This window comes from Anastrepha ludens, chromosome 2 (genome assembly GCF_028408465.1).
Source record: "Anastrepha ludens isolate Willacy chromosome 2, idAnaLude1.1, whole genome shotgun sequence".
Lineage (NCBI taxonomy): Eukaryota > Metazoa > Arthropoda > Insecta > Diptera > Tephritidae > Anastrepha > Anastrepha ludens.
Window position 1 is genome coordinate 183,422,077 of NC_071498.1, and position 22,339 is coordinate 183,444,415.

General features: G+C 38.0%; 1 protein-coding gene and 1 long non-coding RNA gene across 2 annotated transcripts; both read right to left on the reverse strand.

The window, feature by feature from the left end:
- Nucleotides 1–1,728: 1,728 nt before the first annotated feature.
- On the reverse strand, nt 1,729–2,198 carry LOC128856069 (uncharacterized). Its single transcript, XM_054091445.1, has 2 exons — nt 2,096–2,198; nt 1,729–2,019 (listed from the first exon to the last, which is right to left on the reverse strand). Exons 1-2 carry the CDS (start codon nt 2,175–2,177, stop codon nt 1,742–1,744), a joined length of 360 nt encoding a protein of 119 aa, XP_053947420.1. The 5' UTR covers nt 2,178–2,198; the 3' UTR covers nt 1,729–1,741.
- A 1,914-nt stretch (nt 2,199–4,112) lies between these two features.
- LOC128856070 (uncharacterized) lies at nt 4,113–4,959 on the reverse strand. The gene is made up of 3 exons (XR_008453785.1): nt 4,726–4,959; nt 4,340–4,658; nt 4,113–4,272 (listed from the first exon to the last, which is right to left on the reverse strand). It is a non-coding gene; the product is annotated as an uncharacterized LOC128856070 (long non-coding RNA).
- Between the last annotated feature and the right edge of the window lie 17,380 nt (nt 4,960–22,339).

Genomic DNA, 22,339 nt, shown 5'->3' on the forward strand with positions numbered 1-22,339 from the left:
TTCTGTTGGGTTAAAAATTTTATACTCGTAAAATAAATTCCTCCATTTAAAGCATTGCTTCAGCTTTTGAATAGCGTAACAACGTTAACAACAAAAAAAACATGAGAAAAACGCTTTAACATTCCAAAATCCCTACATCCACTTGTACCTTCGTGCCGTACAGGGGCAACTCACTGATGCGCCTGTCCAGCCAACGTTTATTTAATTTCGTTATTAAGTGCCGTTATTCTCGTCGTTATTGTTTTTGTTGTTGTGGAGTAAATACCACTTGACTACGTTGTACGCGACGGTGTTGAGTGCACACGTCAATTCCACGTCCAGGTGCGATTTATTACGACCAAAGCACTTAAAGCACAGCCAGGCCAGCGACAGAGAGCAAATGGAGACAGGGAGCAGTTGGATAATGGCAATCACTGCTGCGCGATGCAAGCCAATGCCCGCAATCTTTTGCTGCTACAATAACCATTTCGATCAGCTACAAATGAAACAATAATCCTGACAAAGGACCACATTTATTATTGAGTCGATGTCGAGGAATTATCCATGCAATTGTAGTAGTTGTTGCATATTCCTAAATGGTTCTAGTTGAGCTGCTGCACAGTATTAAGTATGTTCCAGTGTGAGTGGGTGTTGGCGTGGCACATCGGTGTGCAGTAACATGGCATTTGATATGCAAGCGGGACTGGCACGGGACAGGACACAGAAGTACTTAAGAAGAACGAAAATTTCGCCAAACTCCAAACGCTGATGCTGCAAAACCTTAGCGCTAAATCATTTATTTTGTTTTCCATATCAGGCATCTCTGAAATATGTTGGAGTAACTATCCAGGTCCGAAGCCATTCTAAATGGCTCAAACGTATTCTCTTCACCTATCTGTGCCAGTGTCATCATGTCAAAGAATTATTAGTGCAAAATAAATCAATGTTGCAACATAGTGAATCTTGGCAATTGTACCCGCAATGTAGAATTGAATGGCAAATGGACAAAAGGTACACGAAGATTAGTCACCTTGGAAAATCTTACCGAATAAATATGTTTTACATCAGGCAGACGATGCGATGCTGTGAGCGCAAGCGATGCAGAAACAATAAAAACAAAAACGCGCGTGCTATGGAGAAGTGATATGGGCAAGCCATGGGCAATTTATGATTAGGATTAAGAAACTAAAAGTAGTATAGGCAAAATTCTGAATTTAATAAGTTTGCTTACTTTACGGAGTACCTGAGTATAAGAAGCCCAAGAGGTTAGATTAAATTAATTAATTTCCAGAATTTAGAAGACAAAATCCAAAATAAGAAAATGTGTAAGGCTAAAGTCCTTTTTCCGGTAATACAAAAGTGAATCGACACAATTCGAACGAAAATGAAATTTAATTTCAAAACTTATTTAAATAACTAGCATCACCCAGTGGGCTTCGCACCACCATACATAAAATGTTTTTTTATATCGCAAGAAATTTTTCATATTAAGTTTTCTTTATAGAACTCGTAAAATGTTTAAACAGTTTAATTAGTTGATTTTTTTTCATTCAACATACTTTCTAAAGATGTCACAATAGCCTTTTCTGTACTTTTTAAAATTTGATTGTGGTGGTCACCTATATACAGGTAAGGTGAAAGAGCCGATAAAAACTTGTAATTAAACTTTGATTCTTTAATTTCCATTTCAATTTTTTACGCTAAATAAATTATGCTGAAATAAATAAAGTTTAAAATGTTTTTCCAAGGGCTCCTGGAGCATTCAATTTTTTATTATATTTTCGTCCAAAATGACTTGCAATTCGATAAAAGCATCATTGATTATTGCGTCACGCAAATGTATGTATTCCTCTAATCTCAATCGGGCTTGACTATGACGGATGAAATTGAATAGCTCACTTTCAATTTTGTCGTACATATCGACGATATATTGATGCGAAAGTTGATTGCATCGCAAAATAAAATTGTTTTCTTGAGGGCGAATCATCAATCGATACGAATAAAAATTCATCGCACTGACGGTTTTCGTTGATTTTTGACCTGCAATGCAAAAATTAATTAGCGTATGAAAATTATTTAAAAATCATATTTCAACAAAAATAAAATGTGTATGTACCAGTTGTTGGATTTATCATTGGTATGTTGATATGATAGGGGACGACCTCTCCAAAACAAAATGGGGTATTGCAATGCATCATAACAGCGATGGAGTTCTGAAATACGTTGTAATTGCTCATTTCTACGATACAAAACAATATCTCGTGACCGAAACTGTTCACCAACCACAACAATGGCTACTTCATCAATCGTTGTTACATTGAATCGTCTGGCGTGCTCCCCAATTGGTGTTTTATCGGCTTTTATTATAATTTTGTGGCCATCGGTGGGCATCAGATCGAGTGCCACTTTGAACAATTTCACCAATTCATTGTGTTGATGGAACATTATTTGCAATTCATTCACGATTGATCTTCTCGTATTCGTCGAAATTGCACAGCGCTGATCTAATTCACGATTCTCATCACCAATAAAATATATTTGCAAAAACTGAATTCCAACGACAGCAAATTAATATTAACATAAACACTTACAACCACAACAGTACAACAGAAACGCTCATAAGCATAAAATGTCATAACTCAGGAACGGTTGCACCGATTTCAATCAAACTTCACACAAACCACCTCCTCAAAGATAGAAAAGAACTCTAAAATTTGTGTGTCAATCGGTTTGGCGGCTCTTGAGTTATAAGATTACCAAGGAAATGTAACTTCTTTTTATATATATAGATATCTCAAAGAAATAATTGTGTGGAAACAAAGTGTGGCGCTCCCACCATGAGTGCACATCTATTTTCTTTACGTATATTAGTTTAGAGAAAAATAAATTCATTATTTTTTCGGTAGATAGTTGTAGTGATCGACATTTCGTGAAGTCTCGAACAAACAACTTAAAATGTATGCTGGTGGCATTGACTTATAGATGTCATTTCACACTAAACAATTCTTAAACATTTTTTTTGTTCCTTTGTTCTTTGACGGTTATTCAGAGGTTTTCAGACCTTCGATGTTAATGACGAAAACTTTCTATTTCTTAAAAACGTAAACATAAAAAATCAATTTTCAACATTTTCTAGATTTTTTTTTGTTTAAATCAGTTTTGATAAACCAGTACAAAATTTCCGTGGTCACCGCAAATCACTACTCGTGAGAAGGCATCCAACAAAGATGGCTTTGTCTCATTTTTTAAACTATCTAATCAAGGCATATCTATACAAGGTAATAGCAGTTGTACAAAAACAAAAAGTTACATGTATTTTGTTCTTGCTTTTTTGGCACAAGTGTCAAAATAATTATTTCCAAGGCGAATTGAATTGTGAATAGTAAATAAACGCAAACAACTTTTTTCATAATAACAAAGTGTTCGATTTTGTTATTAAATGAATAAGCAGAGCAGATAAAAAGAAATTTGCGGAGAGATAAGTGTAAAAGTACATTTTGAATATTATTAATATCTTGCAGACAGAAATTACACATGTGAATCATCATCAACATTTGTGGGTCTGCGTTGGGGTGATGTGCATGTAAATGCAAGTAAGCAAGGAAATACATACTTCCTATATGCAGCACCTGCTATGAGGATTTCATAACTCCAAATTGAAAAGCTGCCGAGAAGCTAGTGAATAAAGGGATACTATAAAAATTCTCGACAAATGTTATTTGAATAAATTAAAGATGAAAAACTAAATCGATTTTTTTTCTATATCCGTTGTGAAATTCTTTATTACGTTATAAAATATCGTTAAACTAATAATTTATTACAGACTGTGTATATACAAAGGAAAATAAAATGGTATTCTTAAAATACAAAAGAAGCACATAATTTATTTCTGAACAGTTTACAAACTACTTTTGTCTTTTTTATTACAATTTCTTTACTTAACTTATAGAATTGATGTTGACTATGATGAACTATATTATGATAACTATATAAATTACATTCGTTATGTACTATACAAAGCTAGCGTTATAATAATATAACTACACGTACACATATATATATATGTACCAAATAGAAACATGGGTATGAGGAGAACACATATGTATATAAATTAGTTTACATGCAGAGGAAAACTGTTTGCTAATTTACGAATTAAAAGTGGATTTGTTCGCATATAAAAAATTAGTTTATTTCAAACTAATAACTATTTGGATTTTGGATGTATTGATTTGCGCTTCATGCTATCCTTACAATCGGGCACTGAATGGGACCGTCTTTTGCAGAAAATGTGTCCTACTGGCAAATGCGGATATATTCTTTGGTGCCATAACATTGCGAAAAGATATTTCAATATTTTTACCACCAAATATATCCATTCCGTCATCGTAAGCACCAATCTATTTGAAACAGTGTCCATTTACCGCAAATAAGTAACCAGCCATTATTAGTGTTTTAAATTGACATTTAAATTGTTCATCTTCATTCCGTTGATTCATTTGTAATGTAACCCCCCAATTGAAGCCACTACACACCAAAGGACTTGCGTTTTATTCAAACGTATTGGGACTAATGAAATCCATAACCTTCACTGGACAAGAGGCTCAGCCTGCTGTTCATATTTTAGTATAGGAAAACAAGCACATCGCCTTCTGCAGCATAAGCGTCTACCATACCGAGATCTGAAACATAAATTGAAACACATAAGACAAAAAGAAAGGAAAGGAAAAAAGAACCCATTTTGCTTACCATCGTTTTGCGCACAATACACATTTCACCATATTTGCATTCAACAATGCAATAATACTATGATATTATGTACGGATAATCTTTATTTTTTGTGTTTCATAACTGCTACAAATACTTTGAGTAACAATGTAGAAACAAAGAAATATGTAAACAAAGCAAATTCGCCTTGGCACAAATTTTTGACAGAAATGCCAATTCGCTCAAGGCGAATTAATTAGCTCTTCTAATGATACTACCTTGTATAGATATGCCTTGTATCTAATTTTTTTGTTTAATTGATTGAAGCAATTTAAAATCTTGTGTAATATTTCCGCATTTTAGCTTTATAGAACAAATTAAATTATTGTCGAAAAAATTACTAAAAATACTTATTTCTTTAGGCCTCTGACTACTCCTAGTCCCTGAAGTCATGTCTTACTACTATTACGCTTAGCAATAAGCGGTTTAAATAGCGTTTTTGATTAATCATTTTTAAGCACCAAACATTTTTTGAAACTTTTCATAAAACAGAAAAAAGTAGCAAAAATAACCAAAATGGAAATTAAAAGTTTCTCGAAAGCGCCAATAGCAAATATCACAACCAAGAATACAGTTTATTCTAGCAAAAGTTCCGACTCCTCGCCTCCCTTGAAGTTATTCACTCCTACAACTCTGACTACTTTTACTTTTAATGCAAAACAAACAAGCCAGCAAACGCCACTCCTCCTTGGCTAGTTTAGTTTGGTTAGTTGCCTTAAATATGCATCGTACGCTCCATAAAACTTTGCCGTCTGCAGCAACAACAACAACAGTACAGACATTGGAGACATAGCGACTTGTAGTTTTCAACTTGAAGGTAAATGGTGGAAAAAATTTTGAACACTTATTTGCCAACTTATTTCGTTAGCTGGTCTATGGCCGCCTGCCGCCCTCAGAGCAACTTCAGTTTTCTTCATTTTGCGGTCTTCAATTACTTTAGAACCAACTATTTTTTTTTACGGTTAGTTACAAGTAGGTGTGTATATAATTTTGTTTTTGGAAGCTGGACGCATTGGCGCTGGGTCCTTCGTTGCCACACAACCAGCAGCGCACTACAAAGGCCACGAAAAGAAGTTAATTTTAATCGAAATTAAATTGAAAGCAAAACTGTTAAAATGTCTAGCACTCACACACATTCATAGTTACATATGGTACATATTTATGAAATGCACCAACAAATCCTTTTCATACACTCACCGGGAGGCTTGGGAATCGGTTGCGTTAGAAGAAGAACTTAACTGCCGCGCAGGAAGAAAATACACTGAGAAAATTACTTGCCTCATGAATTCGAGAATTCTTTTGCCTCAATAGTCACTTTTAGAAAAGGTCGGTTATAAAATTACTAAGCAGAGAGTAAAATTAATAAGCAGCGCTCCAGTTGCGCTTACTTCTTCTCGCGAATAACCTTTCATGGGAACAAATTTCGTGAATCTGTACGAACATTTCTGCTGGTGTATTTGTGTTTACCACACATGATTACCAACAATTGCAGAGGTTGAGTACAAAAGTTTAATTAACAAAATGGCAAGTTGAGGACGGAAACGGAAAACGTAATTAGTTTCATTTTCTTAGGGGATTTGAAGGTTTCATTCAACTAATGGATATTGATTTGTGGTTGCCAAGTGAGAAATTACTTTAGACTCCTGCTGTTGCGCTGCAAAATTGTTTGCCTACTTCTTACTTCGCATTTTTACTTATTCCAGAAAGAGGAAGATATATGTCGGTATTAGCTTGTATAGGAAGCAATTGAAGCGTTGAACCTTTAAGCATCTAAGGTAAATATTTAAAATTTTAAATTGAAAAATATTTATATTGCAAAGTAAAGGATGCACACATACACCAATGCATATGAATATTTTAGAAATCTCATGCCAATAATTTTCGGTTTACAGGCGCTATTTTGGACATGCTTTGTAATATTCTGAAAACTGCATTTCTCTGAAAGGACACGTCACACCATTCTCTTTATTTCCAATCTGTTTCTTGCATTTCCACCTGAGCGCAAAATTTCTAACAAACAAGCAGTCATTTACTATTATCAAAATTCCAATATCGCAATAAAAAGTGCCTTCAATGGCAAAGTAGACAAGCAAGTCGAGTTACTAAATGGCAGAGAGCATCAGTATTTCAAAGAAAAAGTACCCATAGAGATGCTCATGAAGATAGCCAGGCGCATAGTTGACAGCTGCAAAGAATGGCCAAAAAACAAAAACACAAAAGCAACACGGCAAACAAGACCCAATCGTGGACGATGATAAGGAAACCGTCGCTGGTGACTGGGGCTCCCACAAGCAGGCAACTGTCGCCCGCAGTTGTGGGCATATCCTAAGCGTCTTTACCCGCATGTGCACTTACGGGTGTGGGTGTGTGTGTGAGGTGACAATAAGACAGGGTTCAATGAACTCGTAGCAGACAGTGGATACGGAAGTTTCACATAAACAAATACTGTGTGGGTGTGCATGTAAATTCAAAACCAAGTCACGGGCGATAAACATCGGCTACTAAGAATAATATACAGATCAAGTAAGAATGGCTGTTATGTCGAAGGAAAGTGGCCTTAGATTAAAATTTAAAATTCCTAAATTCGGGATATATTGAGTGGAGGCTTCTTGTGCGGAAAAAACTAAAAGCATAGAAGTAGTTGTATAGACTCCATCGTTTAGATTGGAAGGTAGGAGAGCGCCACATCTGCTGAATAAGTTTGCATGGGTGCTGCTTATGTCGGGTGTTTTTTTTTAGCTGCATGAGAGCTATTGATAACCATGGTTTAAAGATGAGAAGCGGAAAACTGTTTTGACACTCGACCAGAACAACGCTTCCGAGTTGTGGCACTTTACTTCGAAGAAAAAAATGGTCCCGAAGTTAATACGCCGAAATGTCGATTCGTGGCCATTCTCAACTTGTTGGCCTTTGTGCCTCAACTACGTGGAAAATTTTACGTAAGGCTCCCAGCTTACGTGCCTGTAAAATACAGTTCGTCCAAATGACCAACGTTTGCGTCGCATTTGTTCTGAGCGGACTCAATTAGATTTGTTAATCAGATGTATTGGCAAAACTTGTCACGAATTGGGCTGATCGAATGGACCACGTAACTCGTAGCCGCGGCGATCATATGCCGGATAAATATTCAAAACATAAATCCCATGAAATTATCTACCAGATTATAATAAAAAATTCATTCCAACAATATTTCTGTTTTGTATTATAATTTTAAGTGCTCAAACTTGTACAAAAAATCCGATGTGCATATTATATTTATTTTATTGGAAATATATGCTTTAATTGAACGATACTTCATCTCAGACTAAGGAGCTGAGAGGTCTTTATAAAGGCAAGCAAACGGGCTGGCAATGAAATCTACAATATAAACAGAATGAGAGAGCTTTCCTGTATTTTAGCCTGATAAGAGCCACAGTGCCAGCACTCCGTGATGGAAGACCGAAAATAAGCGTAAACAAAACTCAATAGAAGTTAGAGCGACAGAACTCATTTTTCATGTTTGTTGTCTGTGAGGGTTGATAACTTCCACTTTAACCAATTTTTATGCATTTATATTTCGTTCAACAGCAGTTTCACTCACTTCATTTTTTATTACTCCAGATTTTATTATAATGGCATAACAAATATTTGTATTTTCTCCATTTTTGCATATGCTCTTTGATATGTGCTGTGTTAGTTGTTTTTGGATTCGTTTTTCACACCGTACTTGATAGTTTTGATTGCGAACAAATCAAGCAACTGCCAGGCCAACCCAACAATTTCACATTCATTCACACATACATGCATATGGTAGCATACTTAAAGGCGAACTACCTACATAACATGCTTTCGATGGAGTTACATATCTCTGCATATAGGCGAGCTGAATAAGGACCAACTACTCCATTTTTGGTTTTGTTGTTTTCGTTGCTACTGACTTTGCTGTGCCCGCCGCCTCGACTGTGGCTGACACTTCGGTGTAAACGAACTTGTTAAGAGCCATCATAACAATTTCAGTAATGTCTATCATCATTTTGCAATTGAAATGAGGTGTGGAAGAGTTTATTGCATTGCGATTGTGCAGCTGAGACGACAGGCGACAGGCGACTGACATGGCACACAGATGTGGAAATGTTGCAGGGATAGTTATGCGCTGAAAAACATGCATGCATACACATACACGCACGCAGAGTCTGAGTACAATCAGAAAAAAAAACAAAAAAAAAACGAAAAGCGAAAGGATAAACATTTGCAAATAAAATTTATTATTGAGCAAAAGCAGTCAGACAGACGTGCGGAAACACAAACAAATACAGCTGTGTCGCTGCACACACCCACTGTTACACATATGTATGTATGTAAATCAAGTCAAATCGAGTGGAGTGTGAGTTGAATGCGCGTTGGAGTGAAGTGCACTGTAGCGACAAGCCGTCGCGCCGAGGAGCGTGTGAAAAGTGGCAAGCACACCGACGCCAATCAACGCATGATGTATTTTCCTTATATCAAATCAAACACCCACACACATACAAACATGCACGAGTATTCCTCGCAGCCACTTTACTTATAATTCCAAACCAAATTAAGGTCCATTCGAAGTGTTTGCAACATTTCATGTGGCACAAAACCTAATACACAGCCACTGGTGCTGCTAAATAATTATACGACTAAATAAGCTCAGGCTTACCACCTGTGCAGCACGAAGTCTAACCTCTTCTCTGGAAGTAGCCATCCAGTGGCGAATATCTCAAAGTTTACAGTCTAACGCTTTGGATCAAAAGCGTCAACTAAACCCAAATTTTGCACAGAAGCACATGAAGACGCCATACGCAAGCAACAAAAAAATATAACGGTACAACAAACTAAGGCGGCCTCCCTCCCACTAGCGCTTCAAAGATGGTTCGAGTGCAACAAAATTCAAAAAATTCAGGGAATCCTTGTTAAAAGGTTAATTTCAATGTGAGATGCACGAAAATTCGTATTGCTTTATAACAATAAAGGGAAAATAAATATCAAAATATACACAAGTGGTCTTTAATACTGTGTCGCTGCTCAGAAAAGGCGCGCTGAAGTGGAAGCTATAAAAATCACGCGCAAATGCACAGCCGAAATGGGGTGAAGAGAGCGCGGCAGGCAAAGCGGAGGCAACATTTATTTAGTTAAAAAAATGAATGTATTTAATGAATAACATTGTATTTTCTGCAGTTTACTAAATTTTTTTCCTTAATTTATTTGAATACCTGTGTTCAAGCGTCAACATCTAGTTTTGAACGCCAAACTGTCAAGGAATCAATTATTGGTGGTAGATAAAATTTATAGATAATACAACATGAAAAAGTGAAGCAAATATGATTAATTACTTTAGTATAGCAGCTGGAGAAGAAATTTCATTAAAATTATGCAAATTTTTAGTAAACAGTTAGCAGATAGAAACGTAATGGATTTATGTAAATAAATACTGGAGAATAACTACGCGACAAAATTCAATGAAAAATGCATAAATAAGAGAAAGGGAAGCTGTGAAAATGGACTGGTAATTAATGAGACGCCGTGCCACATAAAATCTTTAGCAGACAGATGGACGATTTTCGAGGTAAATTCGCAAATGAATTTATATACCAATGGAACCACTTCAAACTCATATCCAATGCTGAAATAAATGTTAGAGCTTTCGATAGACGAAACTACTTTGGGACTTTCAGCTTTTCTGCTACCTCGGCTATCTCAAAAGTAGACGCGTATAAGCAAGCCATATTATCTTTCCGACGACAGTCGGTTCTACGTTATCGGTCCGACCCGTATTTATATCCGGCCAAGGACTGTCTTTTTTTGTTTTAGTTTCTGCAACAGTCGGTCGGACATGACAGGTAACATCAGTTTTGTCCGCCTGCAGCCTCTCTCAGCCTGCCAAGCTCGCTTGTGGGTTAGAGTAACCCGTTTGCTAACCGTGGGAAGGGAGTGGCAGACCGGCCTCCGGGCCAAGGAAGATGGCCTCAGAGCCCATTCCGCTTATATGTATTGGAAATATTTATGCTTCTACAACAACAACAAAATCAGGACATATTATGAAATTAAAAATTTTTTAGGTGAAGTAATCTCCCATACGCACAGATTAGCAGCCTGTGGATGTGCAGGGTGTGTGGACTGACATTCTGTATGCAAATTTATGCAAACCACCATTCATTTATCACAATTAAAAAAGTTAAATAGGTATGAGTGAATTACTAGGAATGAGAGCCGTCAACGCAAAACATCATAAAAACGTAAGAAAAAAAAGAAAACAATCATCAACGCGTAAATAACTGAATGGCTAACCACAGGAAAACGAGAAATTAATCAAAGCATTTTTTACTGTACTTTTCTTACTCAACCTACCGAAATTTTTCATTTACACATTTCATTTTTCGAATATAATTATATTCTATATTCTTTTGCGTTTTTTCTAAATATTTACTCTGTAAACCGATCAAGCGTCTTTATCATCGTGACGACAACCATTAATTAAATTATGATGACCGCAGCGACACAGGGACATCTCAGTGATGGGTGGAAACGCACCCCAAACACACTGCCAAATGGGGGTAATAAAGGAATGAATGATGACCGATACAAGTTTTATTCACTAATATTTATTTTAATTTTCCCTCCCTTTTTCCTCGTTTTAAAAATGGTAAATCTTACGTATTTTCGCTCGAAACTCAAACTGAAGTCTTATTTGATTCTCCTTCAGTTTTTTTTTTTTTTTGCATTTGTATTCCTAAACTGTGAAAGACCTTGTTCAGGGTAATCGTCGCTCGCACGACTGGAGTTGGTAGATTGCAGGGGTCATTTATCAAAATGTCAGAGATTGCATGCAGTAGCAAGTGGAGTGAAAACACACACACGTAGACACACACATATAGTGTACAGTAGGTTCTGTTTTTATGCGGTAGATACGTTCCGCAAGAAACAGCATAAAAAAAAACAGCATAAAAAAAGCTACTAGTTCTATAGTAAAACTATAGATACGTTTCAAATGCTAAAACCGCATAAATCTGAAATAATATAATAAAATCTTAAGCAGCATAAACAAAATATTGTATCTTTGAAAATTATATCTTCATATATCTTCCATACTTGTAGGGTTAGCATTTCTGATGTAATCTGTGATGAGTTTTTGCTTAGCTGGTTTAGAATCTTGTTTATATGTACAATTCCCGATAGGTCGACATGCATTTTGTAATTTAAAAAAAAACCTCACTATTTCAAAACCGCATAAAAAAAAGCCGCATAAAAACAGAACCTACTGTATATACGTGTGAGAGAAATAAAGCCAAGGTAAAACATTAAATAAAAATCTTTGCTGCAAAACAGTGAAAATCGACAAGGAATCCTGGAAGTCGGCGTATTGGCAAGTGTTAACTTGTTTTAAGAAATAATTCAACTGCAGCGGATATTAGTGCGTTCTTTAGTTCGATATGAAGTTATGTATATTCACATGCAAGCTTATATTACAAGGTCTGTTCATTTTCTGTATGCTGTATTAAGTGGGGCCATATCTCACGAGCTCTATATTGGATCGGGTTGTTGTAGCAGCATAAGCATCCCCCATAGAAGTACGAGGACTGATGCTGACGTTACAACTCCTTGGCCGAATATAAATCCCGGTCATTACGGTAACGTAGAACCAACTGTCGTGGGAACGAAGCTCTTCCAATGGTTGAGTGGAATCTCAATCATTGCTATGAATTACTGCCAACTATTGATTGGTTGGGGATTGAACCAATCCTGCACTTCATAAGAGCCACAAAATTGTTTCACTAAGAAAAATAAATGAGGTTCCCGCGTCGCACAGTGGTATCACAACAGACCTATAGGGACTAAGTGAGTTGGTCGTACAGACCGACTATCACTATAGTCCTAACCTAACCTTTTCATTGATTGGTTTGCAGTCGTCGGGTCATATCATATGGCGATTTGAAAATGCCATTAGCTTTCAAAAAATAAATTCTGTGGCAGTTTTGTGCTTTTAGAAGTCGGTTGTGTGTTGCAGCATTCCAAAATGAAGTTAAAAAAGTGAAGTTAGGTTTGTTGTTGAGATCCCCGATGAATTGTCGCTTACTGCTTGTAAACTAGGTCTATTTATAAGTTCGTGCGGTTTTACAACAGATGGCGTAACTTGATTATTATTCCATCGATCCACATTTCCAAACATTCATTGGAGAGCTACTGTCGTAAGGCACAAACGTCAGTATAAGTTTTTTATTTGAAGCGTAAACAACAATATTTTTACCACACTTGAAAATGTCGAATTTCGTGCCAAATAATGTGTTTTTGCGGGGAATTCTTCTTCATTATTTTAATATGAAGAAAAAAGCAGCCGAAAGTCATCGTATCTTGGTGGAAGTTTATGGTGAGCATGCTCTATCTGAGCGAACGTGCCAGAAGTGGTTTGCACGCTTTAAAAGTGGTGATTTTGGCTTGGAAGACGAAGAACGCGAGGATGCGCCGCCAAAGTTCATGGATACCGAATTGGAGGAATTGCTCGATCAAGATCCGGCTCAAACGCAAGAAGAGGTTGCAAAAACTTTGGGAGTTGATCAATCAACCATTTCCAAACGTTTAAAAGCCATGGGAATGATCCGAAAGGTAGGCCATTGGGTGCCGTATGAATTGAAGCCAAGAGACGTTGAACGCCGTTTTATGGCATGCGAACAACTGCTTCAACGGCACAAAAGAAAGGGTTTTTTGCATCGAATTGTGACTGGCGATGAAAAGTGGGTCCATTACGACAATCCAAAACGTCGGGCAACGTATGGATACCCTGGCCATGCTTCAACATCGACGTCGGCGCAGAATATTCATGGCCTGAAGGTTATGCTGTGTATCTGGTGGGACCAGCTGGGTGTTGTGTATTATGAGCTACTGAAACCGAATGAAACGATTACGGGGGATGTCTACCGACGACAATTGATGCGTTTGAGCCGAGCACTGCGAGAAAAACGGCCGCAATACGCCGATAGACACGACAAAGTTATTTTGCAACATGACAATGCTCGGCCACATGTTGCACAAGTGGTCAAAACATACTTAGAAACGCTCAAATGGGATGTCCTACCCCACCCGCTGTATAGTCCAGACCTTGCGCCATCCGATTACTATCTCTTCCGATCGATGCAACATGGCCTGGCTGACCAGCACTTCCGTAATTACGATGAAGTCAAAAAATGGATCGATTCGTGGATTGCGGCAAAACCGACCGAATTTTTCACAAAGGGAATCCGTGAATTGCCAGAAAGATGGGAAAAAGTAGTAGTAAGCGATGGACAATATTTTGAATATTAAATTTGTAACCATTTTACGTCAATAAAGTTTCAAATTTCGAAAAAAAACCGCACGAACTTATTCATAGCTCTATTATAAACTGAAGTTTGGATACATTCTTCAGTGCATCTATGAACAAGGTGAGAAATGCAAACAGGCAGCAAGGTAAAAAAGGCAACACCCACGCGGAGATTCCATTGATTCAGTTCTGGTAATGTGAACGTCCAGTGTGGCATCAGAATTGCGCCGGGCCGCGCAAACCTTCAATGACGTGACAGAAGATCTGAGAGTTTGGATAGGAGGTTCGCCGTATAACTCAGGCCAGGTACCAAGCGATTTTTATCTTTTCATTTTCAAGCAGCTGCACGAGTTTTTAATGATACAAACAAGGCTTCAGAGAAGCTCTTCTTCAATCGCGGATCTATAAAGTTACCTTCGAAATGGGTACAAGCTTCCGAATCCGATGATTGATCAAAATCGGATTATATTAACTAAGTTGTAATTAAGCAAAAAAAAAAATGCATAGAGCTTTTTACGAGATTGTATATCTTCACACTGCTAGTTTTATATTCAACCAAATACACGAAAGTCTACCTATATAACAGCTTTTTACTTATTTTTAACTATTTTCACCATTTGTTTTTAATCCTGTTTGCGGGTGCCTTTTTATTAAACCTTATTTGCACATGCCACATTTCTCCCAATGCATAATACTTTATAAATATGTCTGTATGTGCCATTGCGCGTTCAATCGATATGTATTTTTATTTCATTTCGCTTTTATTATATTTTAATTTATTTAACTTGTCAAGTAACTTTTTCTGCCCTCCACATTTTTTGTTACAGCTCTGTGCCCTCTGTCACCGTTAAAGTCATTAATGGCAAATAATTGTTGCGTATCAATGCAATTAATTCCTGCCGCCGAGAGCATCAGCCATTCAGCCAACCTAACAACCAGCCAACAACCAACAACCAATCGACCAATCAGCCATCCACAGCCAATGGCGACGGTTTTGCGACAGCGGCAATACAAATACTCAAGTGGTAGCAGACACACCGCAGCATAAAAATATCAACTAAAAAAAGCAATGCAATCAAAATCACGTTCACTTTCATTCAATTTATTGACGCAGATCCATGCAATTACTCGCTTTATCATTGTCAAGTGTGCGCAATTTTTTGTCTCTCCGTCTACTCATTACTGCATTTTTCCAAGCTTACTTTTTTTCTTCTGCTTTTGCTTTTTGTTTTTGCCGTCACTTACTATATATTTGACGCTTTAATGAGCGAATTTTTCATTTCATATAATTAAAGTGCATTTTAACGTGGACCAAGAAAAGTGGCACCGAAGGTAAATAGTTTCAATGCAGAGAGCAGGGCCTGAATTGTGTGCTGAAATTTGCAAAACAAAAACGAAATGTAAAAAAATGCAGCCATGCAGTACGCGACATTAAACGGCGGTCGCTTTCACGAAATCCAATGGTATTTAAAAACTCATAAATAAATTATAAATTGAAAAAAAAGGTAATAAAAAAATTGGAAAGAAAATCATATGCTTTCTTTGAAAATGACACTTGCGATTCCGTTAAGTAGTTAAAACATAGTTTGGAATGCCACAAGAAATTATTGCTGCTGCGACTTCAATGATTGGTGAAGCGAGCAAAAACTTGCCAACCACAAATACAAAGCGACAAAAGAATAATTTGAGTCGGTAGCAAGCTTCATTTAACAATTACAACAAAAACGTTCAGCCAAGATGCTGGCGTAAATGATATTGCCTTTGCAACTGAGAAAGGCACTCCCCGAACGGTCAGTCGCTCAAGGCAGAGCAGCTACAGGCCAACAACGCCTTGGACATTGGCAGTTGACGGAAAAACGTGCAATAAATATTTGCTAAGGCGTAAGTCTGCGATAACAACCGCTGCAATGAGCAGTGGCAGCAGTTGAAACATCTCGTCAAATGAGCAGAAGGCAAGCAAGTAAACTTTAAGGTTTGCAGCAATGGCGGAATCAACATTTCCAAAATTAAAGGGCATTTGAGTATTTGAATTAGAGGATTTCATATAAGAAATATTACACAGGCCGAAAATATGTGATTAGCTTTCATAACCGTCATAAAAGTGTAAGAAACTCGATGATTAGCTATATTTGAGGTTATGTAACATTATGAGATATTTTAAAGGGCGTAGCTTAGCCCAAAGTGCAAATCTTTCCCTTCGAAATCAATTTTTATAAACAAACAATTGTTCTTTCTCTCTGAGATATCCTCTATTGAATTTACAGTATTTACTCATTTACTGGTACTTGCGAATCTAAGTTGTAAATTCAAGAGAAGATATCTCGAGGTCAATCAAGGCTAGTTTTATATACCAGAATTATAATTTTTAAGATTTTAGCTTTAAACCTGGCGTATTCGGGCTATTTTGAGTTCAAATTCCGATTCATATTTAACAAATGAAAGTTTTTTGTTATAATATCATACTTTTCCTTAGAAAGCACCATCATTTCCCTGTTTTAGGTAATAAATTCCTGAATGGCATTAGTCATAAATCATAACAAAACAAGATAAGAAAAATGCACATGGCAGGACTCGACTAAAACTCATACTAACATACCAGCCTCAAAAGTGACCGCAAATAGACTAAGAAAACAAGCAATAGAAATTACAAATAGCAGTGAAGTAAACAAGAAAAAAGAAATATGGAGAAAGAATTTAAATCCATAAAATGACTAAGCGCGTACCAGATGTTGTGTGACAACGAGCCAACTCGCATTGGAAAGCTCAATAGCCAGAGGGGACCGGACTGTGACTGTGCCAACCAAAGGCCATAAAAACATGTCGAGCTGCGCGAAAAGAAAACAAACAAAAGTAAAAGGGCGAAAATAAACGAAATTAGAAATGCAGAAATTCTGTAAGGAAAAATGAAAACTCCGCGAAATGGCAATAACAAATTTAAAAGTCGCGAAAAAAGTATCAAAATTAAATCGCAGACAGTTCAAGGCAAACACACTCGCATTGAAAGTCTCACAAGTTTATCCTTGACATTAGTCATGAAAATTTTAAAGGCCCCAAAGAGCGATTTGATTTTCCTTTTTCTCGCTCTTGAACCGAAAACAAACAAACAAATAGCAGCAATCAAACTCATGCCCCACAACAACAACTACGCCTATCCCAACTTCGCAAGCGTTGAGGTTGAGGCAAGGCGAGGCCATTGAGCGCCTACTACTATACGGCTTTTGAATGCACAGCAGTTGGTATAACAGAAAATATGTATACAAATACACATACACGAGTGTGTATGTATGGGCGTTCTGTCTGTGGTCGTTTCTGGCATCCGCCCGACAGACAGTGCGCAAACTTGCTTGCAGTCGACGAGTATTGAGGTCATTGAACTGGGCGCCTATGAAAAGTGCAGGCAACGACATCCAGCAAACTAACAACACCGGTAAGGATAAACAGCGACGCGAATACGTACGTAGCTGGGCCGCCTGAAGAGGAGCCGAGTCGAGCCGATGTATTTCCCAGCAGTGCCATGCGCAGTAGCTGAAGGCCTTTGAAGTAGCAACAAACAGCCTACTGCAGCGTACGCAAGCAAGGAAATATTCGAATGGGAACATGAGTTGCTCGTAAGCGAGAGTAAACGACCTCTACTCGAGCGGAGTGATGAGTGTGAGTGCGAATGTTTTAGATGCGAAAATCGGTATTATGCGCCTAAAATCTAACTACGCAAGAATTATACTATACTCATCCAACATCAGTGAGTTCGCCGTCACGCGAGTGAGCAGCACGTGCCAACTGATGACATTCACCATGACCATGGCCATGGCAATGACTGCTATAGGCCAAGAGAGAATAATAGTGGCAGCAGAAAGATTAGCAACAAACAGGAGCAGGAGCGCGAGTACGCGCAGCTTGAGCTCACACTACAGCAGGAAAAAGATTGCATTATGACCGTGAGAATTATGTTCATGGTCATGAGTGTCTGCTGCTCTGAAATACAATGTACAGCAGTGCGTATACTTAACATTCTTGCTTGTGCGTTGAATGTCCTTGCAGTTGCCCTTATTCAAGGCTTCCTCTCTTTTGTGCTGACATTCTTACATTTCGAAATATTTCAAGGCCTACCGGCAGGCAGTTGACATATACTTTTCTAGGGATATTTGCTGGGCGCACAGCAATTCGGAGCGGTGGGCAAGCAAAGTGTGCACAAGAAGCTCGAGCAGCAGTATACAGAAGTTTATTAGGTGTTATTTACCTTTTCGGGCAAATGTTAATAAACTTGTGCACGCAAAGGCATACACAAACCGGGCAGCAAGAGGAGAATGATAAAATATATACAAGAAAAATAAACGAAAAGTTGTATCGACCCATTCTGCTAGCCGCAGCAGACGCACTGCGGTGTGGAAGCAATTTTTGAGGTTGTGCGTGTAGGCTACAATGAAATTTTGGATCCATGGCACTTTTTATGAGGCGCTTAGCAAATACGAGATTTAAAGATTGCTTTGTAAGCTCAGCGGTGGGAATGAATGCTGCGAAAGCATTTTATTATATTTTTCCCCTTTTCCCTCTTTCTCACTCAATTTTGTGTTATTTTGGGAGCCATGACCTTGTCCTCGATACAAACGCCAACGCAAATTGTTTGTACTCTTCGTTTAAGCATTTAGTTTATTTGCGGCATGCCACCTGTCGCCCACCTCCTGGGCGCATGCTTCCATATTCCACTTAAATGTGTTCCATTCATCTCCAGCCTTGTTTTTGGGAGTTTTTTTTTTGTGAGCGTGAGAATATGTGGCATTTGGGCAAGCGAGAAGGGGCCGAGCTGGGTGTTCGGTGTGTTTTTATTAACATTTTCTTTCACAATTCACTGCACAAATTGTGCGCCACTTATTGTTTTTAATATCTACCGTTACAAATCAATGTGTGCCCTGTGATAACCTCCTGCAAGAGCTGTGCGAGTAGATAGCGGGGCAAGAGGCAGACACTCAAATTGAAAATACCTCTCTGCTACGAGCCTACTAATAAGGTTTTTGAACTCAGAGAAGCAATAGCGAACACATTGCCAAAGCGGCTTAAACTGTGCAGCCAGGCTGCCAGCCAGCCAATGCGTTGTGGCGGATGAGTTACAGTTAAATAAACGAAACGTGCGCGCGAAGTATTTCTGAGCAGCAATCAACTCAATTTCAATGAAGCGCTAATAATAGGGTGCAAATAATATGAAAATAACAAAAACCACAAGAAACAAATGCGTAAAATATAATTTCGAATTCAAGCAGTACAAACCACCAAATTTCAGACGCTTGAACAAGCCATTAAGCGGAGCTAATTTTTGGAACAGCGCATTGGGAATTTGCATTTTCCATGTTTTTTCTTTATAACTTTTTTTTTGTTGTTTCCTAATAAACATTTACAAATAAATGATTCGCCGTCAGTTAAGTTGAAGGGACTTTTTGATTGGTTTTCTGTAGTTCAGAACGCGACTCACTGAAATTTCCAAGGGTCGCAGCAGTGAATACGTGTGGGTGTGCGTGCCACTGTCTGCAGCAACGACAGGTGTTTACTTTATTGTCTTCCTATACTCACATCCACATGCGCACAATAGGACACTTCGAAGAGCAAAGTGCCAGCCGAGGGGTAATATTTGTTGCATTCAGGTATTTAAATGTGAAAGGTCAGTGGCACTTATGGCAGCCGGCATGACAAAAAACGGAGGACAATAGCAGCTGGAGTTGTGGTGCAAATAAAATGGCAAATTTTGCCATCAAGCGAGGGATGACGAGCGGTAGTGAACACAACGGGCTTTCGTCTATCAACGAGCAAAGTTGGTTGCATGACTTTTATGTGCTATTATTATAACCTTTTTTCCACCGGGTGACTGACAATCTGTTTTGCCTTTTGTGCCATTAAAAATTTACTTATTTACTACAAGTTGCACAAACGCACATACCGACTAAGATTTCAGCTTAGGAACTTACATATTTACTTATTCATGGAATTGAGTCTACGAAAGCCCTTTCATTGTGTGTTAAAGGGATAATGCGAGTTGCACTTAAGTAAACGCAGCATTTCAAATAAAATGCAAGAATTCGGAATAAATATTTCATTGAGAAGTGCGAGAAATTTTAGTTAATCGTACTTTGCTCTTTAAGAGAATAAATTTCTTTTTACGCACTTAATACTCTGACTGAAGGAGAGGAGGCTGCTTTAGGAGAATTCAAAATAGCGTTTCTTTTAGGAATTTGTTTACAAGGAAAAAACTAAATTTTGCATGACATCTATCGTTATAGATAACTAAACTAGAAGTCAAACTTTGTTGACATGTCTGTTCAGTAAGGTTTGCCAAGTCATCATGAATGGTTTAACGCCAGAACTGCGCTTCCAAATTGTGGGAATTTACTTTGAAAAAAATAAATCTGCTTGCGAAATTCATAGAACACTAACGGCATCATCACTCGTTATTTCTTTCGAAATGAGGAACTAGCAGCCGTTACGGTGAATGGCGAACATCGACGTCACCAATGCCATTACTGACGCCTTACAGGCAGATTTATTGAAAAAAGCAGTGAAAAATTGGACTGATAACATGGACTATATATATATCTCGTATTCGCAGCGGGCTATGAAATCATGTCTAGCAGGTGCACGTAATGTCATGCTCTACCTGTTACAGAGAGACTTACAACTACGGCTAACAGCAACGAGTACCGTCTTCAGCATAAAAGAAGGTGGTTTTGGTCATGGTGTTATCTTTGAGAGCCAAAGGCTTAACAGCAACTCAGCAGATTTCACTACCGCTGCCTAGACTTAAGAACAGAGTTTAAGGTAAAGTTTCCCCACGCGAAAGGAATGGAATTTTAAATCAGTCAAATCAAAGAGAATATAACTGCATTACACACTAACGGATCCAATATTGACTGCGCCGTCTCCACCTGGGGAAGTATTTTCACCTGGGGGAATTGGAATAGCATTTTTCAAGCAGAAGCTCTTTAGATGAGAGAAGTGTGCAAGATAATTAAAAGCATCAAACACCACTCTCAACTGGGTACCTGACCACAGAAACATAAAAGGAAATGAGAAAGCTGATAAACTGGCAAGACAGGGGCATCCTATAACGCATCAGAAGCGGTGGAAATAGGCTGTCACCAGCCTACTCCAGGCGACGCAGGCCGTTGACAGATGGACTAACTCGGATACCTGCAAAATAAGTAAACAAACGTGGGCCAATTTCAACAAATCCTGAACTAACGAGTTGTTAAGAAAGCCACGAGCAGATATATTCCGAATTATTTATGTTATTTTCAGTATTTATAAACTCTTAAATCAAAACAACCTGCACAACTTTTCTATTAGTAAACCCACCCAAATGTGCAATGTGCTTCCTCTCACTATAATTCCTTGCTACTGTTTTCGTTAGTTTCAAGATCACCGCTTATTGCCAATTTACCCACCGAAATGGCGTCAACATGTTTTCTTACTCACTGAAATTACCCATAAAAGCTGTGTGCAAAATTGAAAAAGTGTCTTAAGTTTTATGTTCATCGAATTACAGTGAAACCCCTAAACTCAAAATTTTCCTCTTTTACGCCTTGCTAGCTAAAAAGTGGGGAATCGATATGGTGCAACGAAATAAAAAATGAAAATATGTAGTAAATAGTAAGAAAAAAAAAAACAAAAAACATCTTCGCGCACTAAGTATCTCATCTCACAACCAATAATGACTATAATAAAATAAAGCTTAAAGTATTACATCGATAGTGTCTGCGAAGAAGAGTAACCAGGAACATATTTACAAACGCCAGACAGTCTTATGCTCCTATGTGTGTGTGTGTGCATTGTTCAAGGAGGGCTACACAATTCAACTGTCAATGGCACTGGCGCTGCTGACAATGCGACTGCCACTTGCCACAGTCGTGCTCTTGGCTGAGTTCAATTGAGACGGGCCAAGAAGAGATGGTGCGGACTTTCGTCGCTTTGCAGATGACACACAACAGATTTGCGAGATAAAATGCTATGAGGGGTAAAAATTGTTGGCAGCTGCTGCAAGTCGTCTAGTAATGTTTAAAAATTGCTAATTTTTCAAAATAAGAAAGAAAGATTGGAAATTTGCACAGCTCGAACGTATGCGCGAGTGCTAAGTTCGAAGGGAGGTCGATTAGTTAAGAATCGAACAAGTGAATAAACAAATGTCTGCGTATAACTCAGTTTTTATCGCGTATTTAGTGGTAAACAAATTGCTGCTAGAATTAACGAGCCCCGGTGAACTTTTTCAGGTGTGCAAGCCAAGGCGATGCCATAACAAGCCGGAGTATGTAAAGGTTT